The following is a 23,313-nucleotide window of genomic DNA, read 5'->3' on the forward strand; positions in this document are numbered from 1 at the left end:
ATAATAATTACACTTTCTACATAATATGCCTTCTTCTCTCACTTTCTTTCCTTTATCTTTCTTCTATAAACCAAACACAGATATTACAGTCAGGTGAAAGAAGGTTTACTCCCTCCGTAAATAACGGCCGAAACAATAGGCAGTCTGATTTGTAACTCGTAAGAAGTCGTCACAAACAAAAAGCTGATTGATGAAAGATAATGATTAAACAACTATAAAATGTTTAAATAAAAAATAAAAAAATAGTCAAAAAAAATATAGTGAAAGATACGCAAAAATGATAATAATAATAATAAAATAACGGATTCGAAAGGAGTTTGATATATGGTTTTGCAATTTTGTTGAGATCCGCTATTACACTTTCTCTCTCTTTCTCATTTTCTCTCTCTATCAAGGTTCTCTTTGTCCCTTATCGTCTCATCACGTTCTCACTTTCTCGCCCCATACGGATTTTCCACCATCCAACAGAATACGCGAGAAGTTTTTCACACACACAGTCTAAGCTATAGACACATCAATATTTGAATCAAGACTCTTATTCTCACTCTTTATGGCGACCTTCTACGATCTGAAACGCCGCTTCTAAACATATTTTTATATATATTTCTCTCTCTTTTTTATTTTCATTATGAAATAAATCCCTAGCTTTTCATTCTTCTTTGCCTCGCTTTTGTGAAGATTTTCGTTTTGGAGCTGCGGTGTAGACCTAGATTGCCTTGCGGCCGTGTTGATTTGTTTGCCGCGTTTGGTTTCTTGTTCGATCTGTGGCGGCAGGGAACCTTGCGTGACGGCGTTTTTGTATTTTAGCTGTGAACCCTAGATTTTGTTTTTTTGGCAGCGGTGCTGTTTTGCTTTGGTTACCTGTGGTGCTGCGTTGTGTTGTGCGGTGAATACGGTTTTGTTTATTAGTTGCTGCCCATGCTATTGGGTTGATTTTGATGCCGCCAGAACCATTGCCTTGGGATCGAAAGGACTTCTTCAAGGAGAGGAAGCACGACAGGTCGGAATCGCTTGGCTCTGTGGCGAGATGGAGAGATTCGTCTCATCACCGTGATTTCAATCGATGGGGATCCGCCGAGTTTCGCAGACCACCTGGTGAGTTTTAATTGCTTTGTTCTTTCGATTTTGTAATCTATATGCTTGTTTACTTTTTATAGAAAAATAGGAATAAAACGCCGATTTGTTATTAGGTTTTGCGTTTCTAGCTTTTTTAATAGATTTTTGTGCGGTTTATGATTTGGATGATTATGCTTTGCGTATTTTGTATGTTATTGAAAGTGAAACTTGTATTTATTTTTGAAGATCTGTGCATGTAGTTGTTTTCTTTAATCCTTTAAGAAATGAGGATATTTTTGCAAGATTTCTTTGTTCTGTTTTTGTGTTTTTTTCCTCTCCTTCTTCTGGGTGATGGAATATATACTTTGCTTGTGTTGATTTTTTTCGGTTTTCCTTTTTTTGTTTGTTTGAATATTCTCTGAAGGTCATGGTAAGCAGGGTGGTTGGCACATGTTTTCTGAAGAACCGGGTCATGGTTATGGGGTTTCTCGGTCCGGCGACAAGTCGATGGAGGAAGATAGTCGACCATCGGTTTCACGGGGCGATGGAAAATATGGCAGGAGCAGTAGGGACAATAGAGGTTCCTTTGGCCAGAGAGATTGGAGAGGTCATTCGTGGGAAGTCACCAATGGCTCTCCAAATTTGTCCAGGAGGCCACCGGATATGAATAATGACCAGAGGTCAGTTGATGATTCCTTAACATATTCGTCTCATCCACATTCTGATTTTGTAAACACTTGGGAACAGCATCACTTGAAAGACCAGCATGAAAAGATGGGTGGTGTCAATGGGTTGGTAACAGGCCCAAGATGTGATAGAGAGAATTCTCTGGGTTCGATTGATTGGAAGCCACTTAAATGGACCCGATCTGGAAGCTTGTCTTCTCGAGGATCAGGTTTTAGCCACTCAAGTAGTTCAAGGAGTATGGCAGGGGCAGATTCCTATGAAGCAAAGCCTGATTTGCAACCCAAAAATGTCACTACCATTGAGTCGCATTCAGGGGAAGCCACTGCATGTGTGACATCTTCTATGCCGTTGGAAGATACAACTTCTAGAAAGAAGCCTAGGCTAAATTGGGGCGAGGGACTCGCAAAGTATGAGAAGAAAAAAGTCGAGGTACCTGATCCAGGTGCAAGCAAAGAAGATGGCCCGGTCAATATGGAACCCTGTAATTTAATCAGCCCCAACTTAGTAGATAAAAGCCCAAAAGTTACAGGATTTTCAGAGTGTGCATCTCCTGCAACTCCGTCTTCTGTTGCCTGCAGTTCCTCGCCAGGTATGTTTCGAGGCTTTCTTTACTATTGTGTCAGATCTTTCTGTTAAAGAGATATTAGAGCAAACTGGCAATTTAACTAGTAAAAAAGTTCAATGCTAGCATCTGATCTTGCATGGTTAATATCTTGTTGTATCACATAAAGGATTGTAGTGAACAGTATTGTGACATTGTGGTGTTTAATGAGTAATTGAGGTGGAATAGCAGTCAGATATCAGCTAAGGCAATTTTGTTAACGTGTTAACACTCTTCAGTCTTTACTACTATTTATTAATTGCAATTTAAGACTGGGTTGGGCACCTTTGCTTTATTGATGCATTATTTGTTCTCTCTATGTTTGCTTTTTGTTGTAAGGACATTCTTTTACCCTTTTTGTCTTTATAATCATCATGTTTTCTTAATGAGTTTCTTCTGTTGTTTAAAAAAGCTTTGTTCTATTGATGTTTTCTTGGTTCAGTTCTTTTTGATTTTTATTTTCATTCATTTTTGCTTTATGGAGGATGATATAGTCTCTCAGTACCCTTATTCTTTGTATGCATCTTTTCTGTCTTGATGAATTTATTCTTTTATTGGAAAACAGGTTTGCAATGATATTTTTTTAGAAGTGTTTTGTAGGTGTGGTATTGATTTTAAAAGGTAAAAACACTCCGAGAATTATTGAAATTATGTTGAAAACAGTTTTGGGCATATTTCATTGATTTATGGTGATCACTAGAACTGACATTTGGACAGTTATATTGCTGCCTTCAAGTGATGTTGAGATACCGATCCTTGAACATGTATTGTGTCCATCTCTGCTTTTAAAGTAGGTAGCATAATAGGAGCATATGGTAGGAAAGTCTTACTTCAGTATATCTTCCATGAACTTATTTCTATTTCAAAATGAGTTGGCCAAAATAATGGTTAATAAAGTCAATATACCTACTGTCATCGGACTTTTTGTTCTCAATTGCGATTTTGTAAATATGTGTTGACATGAATATTTATTCAAATTATTGTTTTGGTCTCTTTATACTCTTATTTTGACAAGATCATTTTCCTGAGCTTTGATCAGAAATGGTAATTATGGTCCTTCAATGTTCCCGTCATAATAATTGCTGTGTTATGTGTGCTGCCTTTGTTTACCTTGCACATATTATTTTTATGCAATAACCTAACTTCAACCTTGTTATAGGGGTGGATGATAAATTATCGGGAAAGACTGCAAATGCAGACAATAATGTTAGTAATTTGACTGAGTCACCTGCACCTGGGTTCCAGAATCACCTGCAGAGGTTTTATCTTAACCTTGAAAAATTGGATATTGACTCCTTGAATAATTTGGGCTCTTCAATTGTTGAGTTAGTACAGTCTGATGATCCAAGTTCTGATGATTCTGGTCTTGTTCGGTCCAATGCAATTAATAAGTTGCTTATATGGAAAGCTGACATTTCGAAGGTATTGGAGATGACTGAATCTGAAATTGATTTGCTTGAAAATGAACTGAAGTCTCTAAAATCTTCTGTGGATAGATATCAGTGTCCTGTAGCATTGGGCTCCCAGCAGGAAGGTAGCAGTTTGAAATTTTATGAAGGTGTTGAAGTCTCTCAGAAGGTCATTCGGCCAGAACCATTGATAATTATCTCTTCTGATGAACCCAATATAGAGAAGATGCCTCAGTCAACTAATTTAATTGTTCATGAAAATGACAAGGAAGAGGATATTGATAGTCCGGGATCAGCAACTTCTAAATTTGTTGAGCCTCCGCCTTCGGTAAAAGCAGTTTCTTCATGTGATACTGGAGAGTGTTATAACTTATCAGGGGACATGGATACTATTCAACCTACTACCATAAAATGCCTAGTCCGCTGCACTACTAGGAAAGATGCTAGTGTATCTGCGTGTAATGATGTCAATACTTCTACAGAGATAAAGGATAGCTTGGATGATACTACCTTTGGAGCAAGCCTATGTTCTAGCTATGAGGATACTTATAATTCCATTATTGCCTCTAATAAAGAATCTGCCAACCGAGCGCACGATGTATTTGCTAAGTTATTGCCTAAAGAATGTAATAAGCTTGGTAACATGGGAGTCAGCAATGATTCGTCTTCTCATACATTAATTATGGAAAAATTTGCCAAGAAAAAACGGTTTGAAAGATTTAAGGAGAGAATTATTGCACTCAAGTTCAAAGCCTTGCATCACTTGTGGAAAGAAGATATGCGCCTACTGTCTAATAGGAAATGCCGCCCAAAATCTCATAAGAAAAATGAACTAAGTGTACGAACTACCTGTAGCAGTAATCTGAAGAATCGATCTTCCATTCGTTCACGGTTTCCTTTCCCTGGTATGAATCTTTCCGCCAGTTCTTTGGCTTAACTTATGCCAGTAATTTTTCATTTAATTTTTTTTTTATTGGCACTATTTTACATTTTCTTTCAATTTGTTGCAGTTCTGTTATTTCATGTAGATATTTACATAAGTTTGTTAATAAAAGAAATAATAATGACAGGGTGGTTGTTAATGTAGAAAAATAGGTTTGTTTTTATTAAATTTCCTTAAAGCTCTGTTTTAGAGTATAAATGCTGTATGAAACACTTTCAATTTGGTGTAAAATTGTTCTCACAATTGGTTTTCATTACATAGTTCTTTTGCAGATTACTTTTTGTTGAAAACACCATAGCTAATTTTTTTTTCTGCTTGATGTGATGAAGTTCTATGGCTTTGTAGTTGATTTTTTGTTGATAATTTTTTAAATAAATAAAATTAAGTGACTCTGTGTGACTGTGTGGTTGACATCCATCACAAGGTGTGTGATAGTCTTCTCTAGCATCCAGATTTTAGTTTTGGAATGGTAAAAAGTTACTTTCATTGTGAATGTTCATTTTAATGCTATTTATACCTTCTAGATTGATGTATAGGGTTGATAGATACATAACAAAATAGTTTCATTAAAGGAACATAATTCCTTGCAACAAAAGCAGAAACATGGGAATGGGGATTGGATAGATGAGAAAATAAAATCCTGGTCTCAGACAATGTTTCAACTATAGAGAGGGATATTTTGATTCTCTACCATAAGGATAAAACAATGGATTAGTTCTCTTCCATAAAGAGGAAATATTTGGTTTTGATCTCTTCTATAGTTTTGCGTTGCAGAATCATGGACGAACAGCACAATGGGTGTAGTGACCCTTGAAGTCTGGTCGGGTTTGGTGACCCAATTCTGGAAGAGATCAGAACCAAACTATAAAGAGGGATATTTTGGTTTAACTATAGAGATCAAAACCAAACTTAGAGATCAAAACTAAACTATGAAGTCGAGTGGCTAGCCTCAGTTTGACTTCAAGGCATTGGGGGCGCAAGCCTCCACTCCGCTCTGGCCCGAAAGCTGCTCCAAGCTACTATTGACAACTATGCATGCATAAACGGAATATCAGTTAGTTTCGTAGTCATGGTGATTTCTTTTTTTTTATTAATCAAATTAAAAATATTTTTCTAGCGAATGCAATTTTTTGTCGTCAAATTTAGAATATAATTTGTTTGGACATGGGTTATCTGAGATATGAGCTGTACTGCAGTAGATGAGACAATCCTTGGCTAGTTTAACTTTTGTAGCTTTAACTAATGTGTAAGATGTGCCTTTATGTGTGCCATGTATTGTTTAATAGTTGACTTGGGCTTGTACAAGTTGCTGGTATATAATTTTAGTAGGGGGATATATCGCAGTGTGCTACTAGTATTTTTGTCATGGGGGTGCACACTACATAGCTACTTGTAGGAGTTTTCTTTTTCATTGAATTTTTCTCCTTGATTAGTTACTTGTAATGATTCTGATCTCAATACATTTCACGGGTTGTCATTCCTGTTCAGTTTTATTTGCAAGTTATTTCCTTGGGATGCGCTTACTGAATGACATATAGGCTAGTTGAGCTCTCAATTGTGTCAATAAAAATAGTTGTTACTTGGTAGGGTTTTGTCGTTGATGATCACAAATTTAAATAGGTTGAAAGGTCTGATGCTGAAGCAAGGTTTGTCTGGTAGAAAGCAATTTCAATATATCAATATATAATAGATGAAAATATGACTAAATTTGGGGCTCCTATTATGGTTTATGATATTATAATTCTTATGGTGTCTCCTATTCGATGTTGACACATGATATTTATTTTATAGTTGCCTGTTGAGTTCCTAATTTATTTAAGTCTTTTTGCTGTGATTATAACTATATTCTCCATTTTTTAATGAATGCAGCTGGAAATCATCTAAGCTTGGTTCCAACGTCAGAGATTATTAATTTCACAGGCAAACTTCTTTCAGAATCACAAGCTCCACTGCAGAGAAACACTCTGAAGATGCCATCATTAATATTGGATGAGAAGGAGAAGATGGTTTCAAAATTCATATCTAGTAATGGACTGGTTGAAGATCCGTTGGCTATTGAGAAAGAAAGGGCTATGATCAATCCTTGGACATCAGAAGAGAGAGAAATTTTCTTGGAGAAATTTGCTGCATTTGGAAAAGATTTCTGTAAAATTGCTTCTTTCCTTGATCACAAGACAACTGCGGACTGTGTTGAGTTCTACTACAAGAATCACAAATCTGAATGTTTTGAGAAACTGAAGAGGAAAGATGTTGGTAAGCTTGGGAAGTCATTTGCAGCTAAATCTAACTTGATGGCATCAGGTAAAAAATGGAATCATGAAGTTAATGTTTCTTCGCTTGATATATTGAGTGCAGCTTCAGTGATGGCAGATGGCATTGCAGGTAATAAAAGGATGCGAGCAGGAAGATTCCTTTTGGGGGGGTATGGTAATGTAAAAGCATCAAGGGGCGAGGACGTCAATATAGAGAGATCAAACAGTTTTGATATTCTTGCGGATGAAAGGGAGACTGCTGCTGCAGCTGATGTATTGGCTGGTATATGTGGTTCACTCTCATCCGAGGCTATGAGTTCCTGCATAACAAGTTCAGTTGATCCTGTAGATGGTAACAAGGAAAGGAACTTCTTGAAAGCGAAGCCTTTATACAAACAACCCTTGACGCCTGATTTTTCTCAGAATGCTGATGATGATTCTTGTTCAGATGAGAGCTGTGGTGAAGTGGATCTTTCTGACTGGACAGATGATGAGAAGGCAGCTTTTCTTCAGGCTGTATCGTCTTTTGGTAAGGATTTCGCAAAGATAGCACGGTGTGTAGGTACAAGGTCCCGAGAACATTGCAAAGTTTTCTTCAGCAAGACTCGGAAAGTCCTTGGACTGGATGTCGCACACCCCTTACCTGGAATTGTTGGATCCCCGCTGAATGATGACGCTAATGGTGGTGAGAGTGACACCGATGATGCATGTGTTGTTGAGACAGGCTCAGTGGTTGATGCTGATAAGTCTGGCAATAAAACAGATGAGGACCTGCCTTCTGGTGTCAATACACTCCATGACGAATCCAATCCTCTGGAAGCTAGGAATCTGTCAGCTGAGTTAAATGAATCAAGGGAAATAACCGGTACAGAAGTATGTCTTGAAAATGTAGGTGTGGATTCCAATGTTTTTGCAATTAAGGTTGAGTCTGGGCTGGGCTCTGATGGTAGTGGAGTGGTCTTGGGCAAATCTGACATGACTGGTTCAGTCAATGGACAATCAGCTATACTTACATCAGATAGCATAGAAGTTGCAAAAGGTGAAGCATATAAATTGGGAGATGCAATTAGAGAATCAATATCTACTCCAGGAATTATTGAACCATGGGAGTGTGGTTCTGTTGCTGTGGATAGACCTTTTTCTGATGTGTCTTCTGGAGATCTTGGAAATGAAGTGGAAAGGCAGAAAGTGATAGCACCCCAATGTGTTGATGACATAGATAATAAACATGAAGCTGATGAAGGTATTGTAGTTGAATTAAAAAGCTGTGTGTTAGAGTCAAGCACTGCTGCAAATGTTTCATTCTCATCTGTGGTCAATTCATGTTCAGGATTGAGTTTTGGTACTGAAAATAAGCCCGTGTCCCTTGGAAAGCCTCATATCCCTGCATTATCTACGAAGGATTCTCGGGCAACTGCTAATTCATTGTTGCAAAAAGCTGCTGCTGCTCAATGTGAAAAAACAGTTAGCCAGGATAGACTGTCCTCTACTTGTGATATTCAGGAAGGTAGAGATATGCGCTGTCATAGCTCTGGCAGCAATGGTGACCATCAGCTTCCTCTTCCGGGGAACCATGTTGGGACTGTTGGCATCCTCCAGGGCTATCCCTTGCGAGGGGCCATCAAGGAAGAAGTGGATGGAGTTATGAATTGCAGCAATTCAGCAACTGAGTTGCCTCTTCTGCCCCAAAAGGCCAAACAGACTGATGATCATTTTAAAACAACATGGCATTCTTCAGATTCAGACAAAACACCCAGAAATGGTGATGTGAAACTGTTTGGAAAGATACTGACCAATCCTTCTTCCACTCAGAAACCTAGTTTGATTTCAAAGGGAAGTGAAGAAAATGGTACCCATTACCCCAAGTTAAGCAACAAATCTTCTAATTTGAAATTTACTGGGCATCATAATTCTGATGGAAATTTGAAATTTTTGAAGTTTGACCGCAGTGATTATCTTGGACTTGAAAATGTTCCAGTGATGGGTTATGGTTATTGGGAAGGGAATGGAATTCAAACTATACAGACTGGTCTCTCATCATTGCCGGATTCTTCTTTTTTGCTAGCTAAATATCCTGCTGCCTTCAGTACTTATCCTTCTTCATCTTCTTCCAAATTGGAGCAACAACCATTGCAGGCATTTGCCAAGAATAATGAACGGCATTTGAGTGGTTCATCTGCTTTTACAGCTAGAGACATTAATGGCAGCAATGCCATGATTGATTATCAGATGTTTAGAAGTAGGGATGGTCCAAAAGTGCAGCCATTTATGGTGGATGTCAAACACTGCCAAAATGTATTCTCTGAGATGCAGAGACGAAACAGTTTTGAAGCAATCTCTAGTTTGCAGCAACAGGGAAGGGGAATGATGGGAATGAATAGCGTTGGAAGACCTGGGATTCTAGTGGGAGGAGGGTCATGCAGCGGCGTGTCGGATCCTGTGGCAGCAATCAAAATGCATTATTCCAATTCTGACATGTATGGTGGTCAGAATGGGAGTATTGTAAGAGATGATGAATCTTGGGGGGGGAAGGGGGATTTAGGCAGGTAGTAGTGTACCTAGCGGCAAGCTTCTCTTTTTGCCGCGTCCTGTATAATAGTTTTTCCTTAACTGCTCAATACAGTGTAGGGCAATTTAATGGTTCTCAAGCCCGTCGTTTTTGGTAAAATATGTTAGGTGCTTGTAATGTGGCAGCAGCTTTGTATTTGTTGTATTTGATGAAAATACAGAAATAATCTCTGGAAAAGTTAGGAGGGGCTATTGCCATTTTACCAATTTGCATTTGGATCCCTCGTCCACATTATTGCTCATTTTTGAAATCACCTTGGCTATCTGGTTAATTGTTTGAAGTTTTGACAATTCATTTCGTGGTACTAGTTCACTATACTAGAGAGAATAGAAGGCTTGGTACGTGTTTCTAAATTTCCTTAACATTTATAATTTCCTGTTTTTTTTGTTAGTAAAATATAGAAATAGAACCAGTGGTATAATTAGCGGTATCTGTTTCTAGTAACTTGGATAGCAATTGTGTATTCTTAAATTAAGGATTTTTTTCAAAGGTCTAAAATTACTGAATTTCGATTGATGTGCTCGATTACTGTAGAAATCTCACTGCAATTCAATTTCTATGTTAGTCAATTTTTTACCAATAAGAAAGGTTTAAGGGAAATAGAATATCCTGTGTGCAGTGTGCAGGGAAGGAATTAGATAGAGATAGAAGTTGTGTGGTGGGGACCTACTTTTTTCTAAAATAAAATTTCTGTTCAAGTTAGGCGAGAGGAGAGAGTGGGCAATGACTTTTTCCCACGTTGCCTTTCTTTTTTTCGCTGGTGCCAGACCAATATACTTTAGTCAACTAACTCCGGCGACTTTATCCACATGTGCCGGAGCATGTTTCGTTCTCTGCTTTCACCTTATCTTCGTAATTTTTTTTTTCTTTCCTTTTTTATTTAAACGTGCAAATGTGGTGATGGAGCCCTTTTACCAAAGTCAAAAAGGTGAAAACAACCCATCACCACTACTAGGTATAGCTGCTAGGCAATGTTATCTTATTCAACTATTACTAAAGTTATCTTATTGGTGCTCACTTTGAAAAGGGCACATGGTTTGTATTTTCTATTTCTAAATTTTAATTTTAAATATCCAGGATAAATCTATCATTTATCACAGGTGTGTATTTATATTTTCATACTTCTAATCATTCAAATAAGTGAAGATTTGAGTACAAAAAAGAGAATACAAAATAGGTTAATCAATCACTTTTGCCCGTTGTCAAACTTGAGGCAATGTTCGCTCACATTTCTACTAATTTTTGCTATTGTAACGAGACGTTTGCAAAACTTAGGGTAGCATCTTAAATTGAATACATCTCTCTCTCTCATCTTCAACAACCTAAGCAGTTTGTCTACTGAGCAATAGCAATTTCTTTAGCCTCTTCATGTGTTTGGAGGATGGAAGGAAGGGGTGCAATGATTTCAATTATCTGCAAGTACACGTTAAACTATTTATTTTGGAAACCAAAATCACCACATTGTATAATGAACATCATAAAATGGCACGAAGCAAGACATATGCATTCAGTTTTCAAATGATATAAACTGGAAAATTAATCCTATGATGATACCAATACTTACCTCATTAGTTATTGGATGTGTGAGCAACAATTCATGTGCATGCAAATAATATCCACAATCTCCAGGAACTGGTTTCGGCGGTCTTGGATAACCCCTATACAATAAGCAGCAATGAAACAATTTTGACCAGATCTGGAATGGAAATTATGAAATATTAAATCGTTAATTATGAAATATTGATCTTCCAAAAGGAACTAAAAGAGTCAAGGGAAAATCCCACCGTCATATATGCGAAATTAACAGACGTCAAAGAATTGCAAGTATTGAATATCAATAAAAGATGTTTAAATTGAAAACTTATTTCTAATAGAGGGTTGTTTGTCTAGTAACATGTCAGTGATGTCAAATGGCAGTTATGGTGCTGCCATAGTGGAATGCCGTCGCAGGTTTTTTGACAGCTGTCATAGGCAATTTGTGAAGGGATGTTCGTCATGGCAGTGCCGTATGCTGCAATGTCGTGTTTATATGGCAGACCTTCCGCCATCTACCATCAACACCATTTAACATGGCAACCTTTTATTTAAGTTAGTCGAGAGACTAACATTAGATTATGACAAGGGTTGAAAAGTGGTTAGAAAGAATGGATTTTCCTCACCTTACATACTGGCCTAATGGGAGAGTTAAGTTCATCCCAAATGGTAAGAATGTTTAAGACAAGCCAAGATAGAAATTTATAAACATGCTTTCTTGCATAAAAAGTAGCTGTGAGAACAGAAGTATGAAAGCAACCAGCAAATGTTCTTAAACATGATGGTTGGGAAGTTGGATGTGGTTTGCACTCCCAGACACGGTGCTTATAAGTTCGAACAAAATATGGAAAGATGATTGCGTAACAGAATATGAACAAAATATGACTACAAAGAAGAATATGGTGTTAAATGAATGGAAGTGTCCTTGTAGAATATAAATAGAAGCACCTACCCGTCTTCAGCAAAACTGTCATCAAGGAAGTCATAATCCAAGCATTTTGGCTGTCCACCAACAGCATAAAGAGGATCACCTGCAAATAAAAATAGAGGAAAAGTTTTATACGACTTTCGTAATTCCTTACTAGCTTGAGTCAAACATGGAGTCAGGCAAGAAGAGAAGATTCATAGCATTCAAGATTTCAAAGAATGCAGGGACATATGTTGCTTAACCATTATCTCATCATGTAGAAACGAAAATATGCAATCCTTTAGGTGTGTTGGGGAAACTCATTCTGAAATAGATCGATTGGTATGAAGAAATTTTATTTCAATAAAGTAAGAACCAAACTTGTAACAAGCTAGGAGAATCATATCTCTAAGACCCTAGCCTAATGAAAAAAAGATAAAATAATCAACCAACAAAATTAAAAAATTCACAAAGCGTAAATGTTAATTTCAAAATTGAAACACTAATAAATATTCATTTCAATCTCCATTAATAACACAATTAACTTTGATAAAGTTAAAGTTTGAAGACAAAAATGAAGCAAACAAAATATTTCAAGGATTTAAAATACTTTCAAAGATTTTTAGCCATAAATTTGCACAACTAAATATTCATACACTTGTAATCTTGCAAGTTATTTCTCTTAATGTGAAGCATCATAATTAAATCAGCATAAAATAATTACCAATCAAAGGATGCCCTATGAAAGAGAGATGAATGCGGATTTGATGCGGTCGTCCAGATTGAATCTTAACCTGTTCAAACAAGCCAACAGAAAAATTACTACTATGGATACTACAATCATTACAATCCAAAGTTTTGAAAACCACAACGGTTCTTTTTAAAGAATACTGATGATGTTGACCTTCTATTCTACCCAAAGCAGCTGTATCTCTATTAAAAATAGTGACCACTTTAATGTCAAGTTGCTAATAGGCTAATCTCATTATAGCAAGTTGCTAATAATAGGCCAACTACTTTTTGGAAAAAACAGTACCAAGCAATCAATGTATTTTAATAGGCTAAAGAAATTCATCGTTTCTGCATACAATAAAATAAAAGTGCAGTCCAAATCCTATCAGAAACTTCATTCCACAATTAATGACTTTTTAAATTACTCAATTCTAGCTGTTAAAATTATATATCCGATTAATTGGAATGCAGTAACAGTCTAATCAGTACAATCTTTCTTTTATTGTTATTCTAAACAATATTCCCTTGTAATAATTTTTTAAAATCTACTTTGTAATATATTATATGCAGGCTAATCTCTTATTATACATGAATGTTGACTCATAAAGAAGAACACGTAGTCTTGAACAGAGGGGCAACCTGGACCAATGTGCTATTTTCTTTTACATTCCTTTCCAGAATGTCGACCACACTGAGCGCTGGTTTTCCTGGTTCAATGAAAACACCTAAGTGTGAGTGGACGAGATAGAGAGCAGTTTTGTGATGAAAAGGAAACATTTTAACAAGAAACAAGAAAAGTGTTAACAACACACAATTCAATACTCTTTTCAATATTCACTCTCTTACCAAATGAAATTCATATATGCCCCACCATTTTATGTTTGACCCATTCCCAAAATGGTGCGATGTACATGAATTTTGCCTGATAAGAGAAGTTTTGGTAGCACTCCTCTTTTAACAAAAGCATATGTATGAGTGTACATTAGTAAAGATGAGTGCGGCTTTCCTTTTAAGATTCATCCATCTGGAAAAAAATAATGACCTGATTGAGAAGCAACATATAACCCTTTAGCAACTCCAGGATATTTTACCATTCCAATTGGCTGATCAATTGTCACCTGTGAAGAAAAATAATCTTCTAGTTATACAAGCAGTGTCAATAGAAGCAACCGTGCCAAATATTTGGAAAAATAAATTTCGAGTCGTGTGACGGTAAAATAGAAGAGGAGCCTTAGCGCAACAATTAGAGTTGCTTCTCTTCATCCAAAAGGTCAAGGAGCATTGTAACACCGAGTTTCCATATCTGACAGCAAAATATAATTTCCAGAAGTATGAATTTGGAGATCATTAAGAGAAGTTTTTGCAGTTGTCTAATAATTTTTCATTATGAATAGGTGGCAGCATGAAATACACATGCTTTCTTATATCTAATACCATTACTTCTCTCATACTTTAATTGGGGATGGAGATGACAGTATATTACCTTATCATTATCAATTATCCCACTCACAAGTGCTCGGTATATCTTTGCAATCTTCCCAAGTTCCTGGTTTGTATCTCTGCATCCGCAAACAACAGAATACAATGAGTAAAATGATGTAATCAAGTATAAAATCTAAAACTTCAACTTTAAAACTTAAAAAGAGAGCTTTTCCTATGTTCTATTTACGGGTGTTCTATTCTACTTAGATAAACAACAAGATGCAACTGCAAGAGTAGATTAAGTAGATGCAAATAACCCAAAAGATGGTTCTTTCCTAACCTTTTTCCTCCTATGCGAGATGTTCCATCAGCAAAATAAGATGCAAGATGAACCCTGGCTAGTTTTGTCTTTGCACATAATAAAATTCCTGTCATGCAATCAATCATAAAAGCATTAGAAACTGACATGGTCTAGTTTGTTATTCATACATCAGAATTTTAGAAGGGTATCAAAAGAAAAGGTTTCACTCATAGTATGTTAACATCTCTGGTAGTGATGCTAATAACTATGAAAATATCACTGATTTACTACCACTTTTAAGTTAAACAATCAACTATGAAAATAGTGATTGCAATGGGCTTTAAACTTTTCACAGGCACAGCCTACAATGGTTTTAGATTATATTTAAATAAAACTACTTTCCTCTCATAGAATTCAGAAACTCACCTCAATCACACATGTGCCAATTTCAAAGCAAATTAAGCAACAAATATAATACAGCATTTTCACATTTCAACAGAAGTATTCAATATAACCTGAAGTTCCCCTCCCTAGGCGATGTACTGGAACAGGGTGAGGCTTTTGGTGTGCTTCAAAGGTACATTTATTGTTGGTTTCCCATTGAAGTTGTGTTAAAACTGTTCTTTGCTGAAACAGACCTCCAGGCAGAACTTGCAGGCCAGAAGGCTTATTTAGAGCAATCTGAATTCATAATCAAGATCACAATTAGGAAAACAAATATTGAAGACTCTCTAATTGTTCAGAGTACATGAAGTAGTTAACATTTCCTTATATTTGACCATTAGATGTAACTCTTTTTGTTCTTATATTTAAGACCGGAAGGAGTAATCAATTCTCATGTTAAAGAATCACTTAAAGCATTGAACCAGAATACTAAAAATGTATAAATCTAGCCAAGAGACAACTCTCTACCTATGTTTCCCTCCTTCTCATGACCCAAATTTTAAGTTTAATCATTTTAGTTTCCAAGTTTCAATTCAATAAAACTGACCAGAGAAACACAGTTATAGATATCAATTTGTGAGACAGACATAATGGTAAAATTACATATACTAAGACTTACAATGTCATCATCTTCATACAAGACTTGAATGGTGTGAGGCGCATCGGGCTCCTTCCACGGAAGTCTATGATAGACAAGCTTCGAGCCGGCTCTAGAATGAAGAAGTAATGAAACATGATATGATGGAATACAAAACACCTTACATTATAATACAGAATGAAATATTTTCAATAAAAGAACCTGAGGAGTGTGTTTGGATCAGTAACAACTTTTGCATCAACTGTTATCTATAGAAAATGACACATTATTAATCATAACATTGTACTAAATTTCTATTTCATATTATGTAGTCAAAAGTATAACTAACTAGTTAATGATCAAACCTGGTCACTTTTTATACGCTGCAACCAACTGTTACAAAAAATCAATATAAATAAAAGAAGAAAATTTTGAATTTTTATGATAAAGAAAAGAAAAGGGTTTATGGGATTGGGTTATTACCCTTGTAAGGGAGCTGAACTTTTGTACTTGGTGGAGTAAAACTCAATTAGTGTTAAACCTGAAATTGAACCAAAATCAAATCAAATTCAAATATCAACAAAAAAAGAAGAGAGGGGAATTTAGTGATCAAACCAGCATCGGAGGGTCGAACGACGTCGTTGTAGGAAAGGCCGTCGTTCAATTCCGGCCAAGGAACTCCGATTTTCTTCTGCCTCGACATTCAATTCCACTTCTATATCATAAACATGATTATTTACTTATTAAAACAATAATCAAAATTTACCTCCTATGCTAAATGCTTAAACTCCATTAACCATGATTTAACTCGAACTTCAGTTCAAAAAATGTGGGTTTGGTAAAATCCGATTTTGAATAATTTCTTCGCTGTATTTTACTTATTTTAAATCGGGGTTAAGGAAAAAAAAATGCTTAAGTCTATTTATTTTCCATCTAAATATTAAGTCGTTATTGGATGAATTTGGTTTATAAAATATTTTAGAGGAAAGATCCATGATAAATTTTGATCCAATTTAATCCTTAAAAAAAATAAGTTTTTTTTAGTTTTTTTTTTAAAAATAAATTGAATAAAATTAGTCCATGAGAAATTTTAAAAAATTTAATTAAATTTTTTAAAAAATAAAAACTATTTTTTAATCTTTAAAAATAATAAATCGGAATAATTTAGTTATTCGTTCAATTTAGAGAAAAATAAATACAATGTTATTTATATTGAGAAACTACAAATCTAAAATAGAAATTTGTTTGATTCTATAGTGATTTGCGATTCTGAAAGTGTGACTTCCATCATCTCTGACATTTGTTTCAGAAACTGTGTTTTTTTCTTCATATAACGTTTTTCTTCTTCGCCTTCACGTTTCTAAAGTTGTGTTATTGTTCTGTTCGTGTTTTTGAAGGTCCGATTTCATATATTGTTCATGAAGGATACCGTTGTGATTTAATTTGAATTTTATTGACGTTATTTTTTAAATTATATTATAATTTAGTTAATTTTTTTTTTCAGAGATTAAATTGTTTATTTAATTATTGTCAGAGACTTAATTGTCATTTTTTTAATATAAATTAGATGTGGAAGAGTCAAGTTGATGAGTCATGAGATAAGTTAACAAAAAAGACCTAATTTTCTAACTGTGGTTCACATAAAGATTAATTTGGTCCGATTTATTTTTCTTAAAGATTAAAAAATGCTTTTATTTATCTTAATAATAAAAATGAATCTTTAAAAATTTCTTAAGAACCAAAATGAACCTTTACTCAATATTTTAAAGTTTTCAAAGTTATTTTTATAGGAAAAACATTTTAAATAATAAATTTAAAAACAATACTATCTCTTAAGACAAAGTATTTCACAAACGAAAAACGATTGAAAAGAAGTTGTGGTCAACAATACATCAAATAAAAAGAATTGATTTTAAATGTGTCATTTTTACGGGCGAGGAATTAATACATTTTCTCGTAATACACAATATTTTTCAAAATTTAAATGAGTCCGATGAATGTAAAATCTCAAAATTTTATTTTCTATCTAAATATTTGGAATTTATTATGAATTAATTAAATAATTTGATAAAATTTAAAAGATTAGGTAGAATGTAAAACTAGGTTCTAGAGGGAAGAACTCAAGACTTTATTTTGAGTGAAATTTGATGTTTTGAATCTTTTAATTGATGAGTTAGATTGAATTTTTTTGTGTGGAAACCAATTCATATAATTTAAGAAGTTATAACACACCATACAAATAAGAGAAAAATAGAAGATTTGATGATTAGCATAAGAAGTGATTACCCTGGCTAGAGAATACGCAACTCATTTGTATATCTCCTGAAAAAACTTTACCAAGAAATTGAAACTACTATAAAGGAAAGTTCTACAATGATCAATAATAACACCAAATTCTGAGAAATGAACGAATATTTTGTTTAGAACTTTGAGACTCCACAACTTCCAAATAATTCACTTAAAATAAAATATATATAACATTTGTAATATCAAGAACTTGAACTCATTTCAAAGCAAGTAGAAGACCCGAAGCTTCACCGTCCCTTACGAAAAAAAGAGGCTTTGACCCAACTAGAAAAAACCATAAAAAATTGACCCTTGTCATATCTCAAACAACAACCAAAACTTGCAACTCCTAGACCATAGTGAAATGCAGCATCCACATCACATTTGAACATCCCAAGAGGGGACTTCACCCATCTAATCCCAACTGGTTCATTAACTATATGTCTCTCACCATGTTACCCAATCATTCAACAGTGTTTGACTTTGTGCTCTATTAGTAACAATAACATGAGATTCAATTTTGTTATCCCACTCCCACTCCCATATCTTAGATTTAACTTAAAAATACTTTTTAGTTGTAACTCTCTAGTCTTATCTCTCCATATATTAAAGTTGAGCGGTAAGATATATAAAATTGGGACAATTATACTTCCGACGGATTCAACATTCAACCTCATTAACCACTTAATCTCAACCTCATGATGTACTATCGAGGGATTCGACATTCAACCTCATTAACCACTCAATCTCAACCTCATGATCAACTTAAAAAGACGTAAAACAGAAAACAATAATTATTTTGACTGTAAATTAACACAAGAATGTGAGGTAAACTGTATTTGAATCATAATAACCACACACAAAAAACAGCATTGCAAAACGTCGACATTCACATTCTTTCTCTTTGCCAGTGAAGAATAGTATAAACATTGAAAATGAAGTAATAAATCATCATTCACATAAAACCAATAAATACAATACTAGTTTTGTATTGGCATTTTATTTACTTATTACTTGTGTTTCAGCATTACTTGAGCATAAAAGTAAAGAAGAAAAATCTAAATACGAAAACATTTTGCCAACGGAGGCATTCAGTGTGAAAGGGAAAAACCGAAAAAGGAGTAACAAATTACACACTCAGAGTACAGAGACAATTACACTGCAGAACACACAATAACAAATTCACCATCAGCAAAATACATCAGTTGATGAAGTTGCTGTCAGCTGAAGGGAAGCTGCATTCCATTTCATAGCATCATCACCACAGTGCCTGTCTTTAGATTTAACCACAGGTAACTGGACCGAACCAACATCGGAAGTTTCTATTGCAGACAACTTTTTTGCAGCAATTGCCTTCAGCCTGTATCTCTCAGCTCTTGAGCCGATAACTTGGCCCAACACCGATGCTGCAATGGTAAATGCCATGGCTGATTTAGGCATTAAGACAGACTTCCTAAGCATTGCTATGAATGGAACAGCGGCATGGACAGCAGCAAACCATGATGGTGAAAATTTCTTGGTATGTTCTCGCCATATACCCAAGGGAACATTAGCTGCCATCCCCATCATCCCTATCACAAGAACTTTTGTAGGCAAGGACTGAGGGCGTAGATTCTTTGCAAATGCAGTGCGTGCTATAGCCGCCCGGGCCTCAACTATTACCTGTGGACACTTGTATTTCATGCCGGCAGGTGGCTGAATAGCCTTCGCTACAAGTGGAAGGACATTACTAACAGCACGGTATGACTTTGCAATTGGGCAGTTTCCATCTTGCAGCCAGTCATTGCCTGCCTCATGCTTTGAACCATTCTGAACATCGGTTAAATACACACGTCAGGGACACTGAAAAAGTAATGCAAAAGTTGAACTATCTTAAAATGTATACCTGTGAAGAAGGTTCTTTTTTTGATGACTTGGATTTTTTATTCTGGTTTTTCCACTTCTCAGAAAATGCGTCAAAACCGAACCCGCCGAATCCAAATGATGATAGACTAATAGTTGCTGCCTTTGCAGCCAAAGGGTTGAATTGGGATTTTGGATGTTCATGGTTCACTTTCTCTACACGCTGAAAAGATCTCTCAGATAAAGGAACTACACCATCACTCCCATGGAAAAGCCTAAATGCCAAATCAAAATTGGGACCATCTTCAAAAATTGGACCTTTAGCTGCACGCACCTGTGTAAGAGATATTTTGTAAGTATATCAGTTTCGATTTGAAATTAATAACAAACAAGTAAATGTTGTGATTGTAGCATAATGTCATAGCAAGATAGCACCATGTATTACAGATGATTTCATATTATAAGAATATATAACTTATAAGTTACCAGCACATGGTGATAACGAAAACACAAAGGTGAAATGAGAATTATGTCAGCCAAAATGGAAACTTACAGGCATAGGAAAAGCCAAAGGCGAAACAAATGAGAAATTAGTCGGTTCATTGATGTTCCTCAAGAACGGACACCTAAGGATAGAGTCCTCGTTTAGGTCTCTGGTAAAAAAGTCCATTCTTCCTCTTCAAATCTAACAGACCAACAAAAGGGGAAATCATAAATAACAAATGCATCATGGAATTGGAATTAATGGTAAGAGACATAACCTAATAAAGGGTTCAGTGAGTTCAATTTTCAGAATTTTGACAAACAAAAGTAAATGAAAACCTTAAGACTATAAAAGACCAAGTTTCTGAAATTCGGCTTGCAGTGAAAACCAAACACACACACACACACACACACCAGGATTCAATACCAAATGGCTAATACTGAACCCAAATGATAAAATAGAGCAACATTAAAATAAAAAATCTCTAATTCTTCCAGTTCAGACTTCAACCTTGAATCCTACTAACCCTCTTTCTCCATCCCCTGTTGTCATAAACAAGGGATGAGGTAGGAGTTGTAATTGAATCAAATCAACAAGACTAGCATTCAAATATCAATTAGTGACTTCAGATTTAAGCAAGTTGAACATTTCCACTTCCCAAATTGCACAATTCACATCACTAGATGTTCTAAAATATATAATCTTTTACATCTCCAAAAGTCAACAACTCAAGAACAAATACAAATGAATTTTCCACCAAAACCCATTATAAAACAATTTAACCACGATCAAGCCCAATTTACAAATTCAACCATAAGTTCAAAACAGATGGAAAAATCGAAACTTTTCAACAGTAGTATCTAAAATCCCAAAACAAAAAACACACAGAAAGAGAAAGCAAAAACCAATTTATCACAGGAAAAAAATAGGGTTGGGAAAATCACCCAAATGAAAAAATTGATCCAAATTGCTTCACCGTAGAAACAGATAATAAATCAATGAGCTTTAAGAAAATAATAACGAAATATTTAAATAAAAAATAAAAGAGCAGATACCTTTGGGGGATAGCAAGGGGCACACGCCAATGAATATATCTAGAGAGAGAAAGTGAGGAGAGAGAAAGGGAAGAATTAAAGCAAAGAATGGGATGGAGAAGGTGGTTAGGTGAAAGAGATGCTAACAGCTGCAATGCAAAAAACAATTTGAAGATTTTTCCTTTTTTTTTCTTTCTCTTTCGCTTCTCCAAAAATTAATTAATGTGGATAGTGGTTATTGAAATTTGGTATTTTTTATTTTTTGTTTGAAGAGTAAAGAGAGAAAGAAAGAAAAAAAAATAAAGTTATGAAAGTCAATTATGGCTGTGACATGCACACGCCAAAGTAGACACAACCAAAGTTGAATGAGAATGTGCTAGGCACGGTGTTTCTGTTTACAAAGTATTATTCATATTTTTTTAATTAAAAGATTAGGTCAAGTTCTAGTTCTGTAATATTATTACAAATGTTTACAATATCTTTTTTAAATATACTTTTATCATATTGTATAAAAATTTGCATAGAAGTTTTAATTATTGAAGAATGTGTGTATATATATATATATTAATATTAATATTGTGAATATTGGTCTATAATATGGTTTGATGTGGTCAATGGGGTTGGTGTGTAATTGGTTTAGTTGTTGTGTTGGTGGCTGTGCATGCTTTTATTATTATATATTAATATTATCAAACTTTGAAGAAATTCCCTTTTACTTATGACTTTTACTTCGTATGTATCATTGTGAATGTCAATTTTTATTAATTAAAGAATGTCATTTTTTTTTTCTTTCATTTCACGTATTTAAAAAATAATAATAAACACTTATTAATATTTGTTATACCAAAAAATCTTAATGAATATTTCTCAGTATCGAATAAAATATAATACAATATTTTAAAAATGATATATATAATATTATTATATATTATAATTAGAAAAATAATAATTAATTTTACATTAAAAAAATCATATTTATTTTAAGACAATTTTTTCTTTTAAAATGACACTTTATTATAAAAGGTAAATTTGTTATCGATGTTTTGAAAATGATAAATCTTGCACTTTATTTTTTAAATTAATTTTTTTCTTTCTAAAATGCCATCCACTATAGAAGGCAAATTTATCACAATATGCTATAAGATAATATTTTATTTCATAAATTATTGCCGTCCTTTCCTGATGTTTAAGGGAGATTATTCGAGTCAATATACTTTTAATTATTTCTTTGTTCATCTCATGAAATGAAAGGTAAATTTATTAACCTAAGGAAATATTATAAGAATAGACCGTGGTTTAATTTTTACCATATACATCAGATAGTAACAGATTATTTTTATTGTGTGTCCATACACCTCAATCACTTTTTTGTTTTTTAAACTAATTTTTGACAATTTGCCCTTTCTTATAAGGAAAGGAAAACAACGTGCCTCTCATACTTACATTCCCAATGCAGAAATATTTCGATAAAATCACATTTATCTCTGTTTTAAGATTTAGTTTATATATACATTCATTATGAATACGATCATTTAAATATATTTTTATTTAGATTTAATTATATTTTTAACTTTTTTATTAATTTATGATATTAATCAATTTTCGACAATATATAATACAAATATTAGAATAATTAATACAATTAGAATAAAATAACGTAAAAACTTAATTTTTAACTTCAGAAATTTTTGATATTTGTAATTTAATCAATAACAAATAAATAATTAATACATCTATATAATTTTATATCATATGATTATATATTATATCATTTAAAATATGTCAAATGATAATTTTTTAATTTAAAAATTAAATGAAAGACTAAATTTATCGACTATTAAAATAAAAAAATTATTTTGTAAATTTATAAAATAGAAAAACTAAAATTATAATTATTTATTTACTATTTGTCTGCTTGGCTAGTCAAACACAGAATAGTTTATAGATCTTTGAGTCGATTACTCATTAGAATTTTTTAATTATCCCTATATAATCTTCATATATATATATATATATATATATATAGTCGTACATGATTCGAACCTAAAAAATATTATTTGATTCGAAACTAAAAAAATATTATTAGTGAGTTAATTATAATAAAATTTAATATTTTTTTAAATATATATATATATATATATATATATATATATATAATATTCTATTCTTTTTGTCTCACAATAATCGACTACGGATTATAAAAAGTGAAGAAAGCAAAAAAAGAATACTACTTT

At 34.0% G+C, this 23,313-nt stretch overlaps 3 protein-coding genes across 8 annotated transcripts; 1 reads left to right on the forward strand and 2 right to left on the reverse strand.

Moving 5' to 3' along the window:
* The first annotated feature begins 355 nt into the window (after positions 1–355).
* Positions 356–9,758, forward strand: LOC101504689 (uncharacterized). 4 transcript variants are annotated; one of them, XM_004496263.4, is made up of 5 exons: positions 356–1,095; positions 1,481–2,332; positions 3,504–4,658; positions 6,566–8,191; positions 8,279–9,758. In XM_004496263.4, the coding sequence occupies exons 1-5, from the start codon at positions 939–941 to the stop codon at positions 9,496–9,498; spliced, it is 5,010 nt and encodes a 1,669-aa protein (XP_004496320.1). In that variant the 5' UTR covers positions 356–938; the 3' UTR covers positions 9,499–9,758. The 4 variants fall into 4 exon arrangements, with proteins under 4 accessions (XP_004496320.1, XP_004496319.1, XP_004496318.1 ...); XM_004496262.4 differs by having other exon boundaries at positions 357–1,095; positions 6,566–6,997; positions 7,079–9,758; XM_004496261.4 differs by having other exon boundaries at positions 357–1,095; positions 6,566–9,758.
* A 912-nt stretch (positions 9,759–10,670) lies between these two features.
* Positions 10,671–16,322, reverse strand: LOC101505660 (RNA pseudouridine synthase 5). Its single transcript, XM_004496265.4, has 14 exons — positions 16,049–16,322; positions 15,917–15,974; positions 15,799–15,826; positions 15,656–15,702; positions 15,476–15,566; positions 14,928–15,093; positions 14,452–14,539; positions 14,173–14,248; positions 13,732–13,807; positions 13,329–13,396; positions 12,682–12,751; positions 12,003–12,081; positions 11,082–11,175; positions 10,671–10,930 (listed from the first exon to the last, which is right to left on the reverse strand). The coding sequence occupies exons 1-14, from the start codon at positions 16,134–16,136 to the stop codon at positions 10,853–10,855; spliced, it is 1,107 nt and encodes a 368-aa protein (XP_004496322.1). The 5' UTR covers positions 16,137–16,322; the 3' UTR covers positions 10,671–10,852.
* A 2,351-nt stretch (positions 16,323–18,673) lies between these two features.
* On the reverse strand, positions 18,674–21,407 carry LOC101505985 (uncharacterized). Of its 3 annotated transcripts, none has more exons than XM_004496266.4 (4): positions 21,101–21,407; positions 20,115–20,246; positions 19,605–19,895; positions 18,674–19,528 (listed from the first exon to the last, which is right to left on the reverse strand). In XM_004496266.4, the coding sequence occupies exons 2-4, from the start codon at positions 20,229–20,231 to the stop codon at positions 18,908–18,910; spliced, it is 1,029 nt and encodes a 342-aa protein (XP_004496323.1). In that variant the 5' UTR covers positions 20,232–20,246; positions 21,101–21,407; the 3' UTR covers positions 18,674–18,907. The 3 variants fall into 3 exon arrangements, with proteins under 3 accessions (XP_004496323.1, XP_004496324.1, XP_027189566.1); XM_004496267.4 differs by having other exon boundaries at positions 20,990–21,107; XM_027333765.2 differs by lacking the exon at positions 21,101–21,407 and adding an exon at positions 20,556–20,579.
* Between the last annotated feature and the right edge of the window lie 1,906 nt (positions 21,408–23,313).

This window comes from Cicer arietinum, chromosome 4 (assembly GCF_000331145.2).
Source record: "Cicer arietinum cultivar CDC Frontier isolate Library 1 chromosome 4, Cicar.CDCFrontier_v2.0, whole genome shotgun sequence".
Lineage (NCBI taxonomy): Eukaryota > Viridiplantae > Streptophyta > Magnoliopsida > Fabales > Fabaceae > Cicer > Cicer arietinum.

What these genes read in the sequence shown, in the direction of transcription:
- LOC101504689 (XM_004496261.4), top strand. Translation starts at nt 939, where the DNA reads ATGCCGCCAGAACCATTGCCTTGGGATCGAAAGGACTTCTTCAAGGAG. An exon ending in CGAGTTTCGCAGACCACCTG is followed by an intron (nt 1,096 to 1,480) that starts GTGAGTTTTAAT and finishes TATTCTCTGAAG; the next exon opens with GTCATGGTAAGCAGGGTGGT. An exon ending in TGCCTGCAGTTCCTCGCCAG is followed by an intron (nt 2,333 to 3,503) that starts GTATGTTTCGAG and finishes ACCTTGTTATAG; the next exon opens with GGGTGGATGATAAATTATCG.
- LOC101505660 (XM_004496265.4), bottom strand. Translation starts at nt 16,136, where the DNA reads ATGTCGAGGCAGAAGAAAATCGGAGTTCCTTGGCCGGAATTGAACGAC. An exon ending in AGTTCAGCTCCCTTACAAGG is followed by an intron (nt 15,827 to 15,916) that starts GTAATAACCCAA and finishes TTTTTGTAACAG; the next exon opens with TTGGTTGCAGCGTATAAAAA. An exon ending in CCTAGGGAGGGGAACTTCAG is followed by an intron (nt 14,540 to 14,927) that starts GTTATATTGAAT and finishes ATTGCATGACAG; the next exon opens with GAATTTTATTATGTGCAAAG.
- LOC101505985 (XM_004496266.4), bottom strand. Translation starts at nt 20,231, where the DNA reads ATGGACTTTTTTACCAGAGACCTAAACGAGGACTCTATCCTTAGGTGT. An exon ending in CTTTGGCTTTTCCTATGCCT is followed by an intron (nt 19,896 to 20,114) that starts GTAAGTTTCCAT and finishes TCTCTTACACAG; the next exon opens with GTGCGTGCAGCTAAAGGTCC. An exon ending in AAAAAGAACCTTCTTCACAG is followed by an intron (nt 19,529 to 19,604) that starts GTATACATTTTA and finishes ACCGATGTTCAG; the next exon opens with AATGGTTCAAAGCATGAGGC.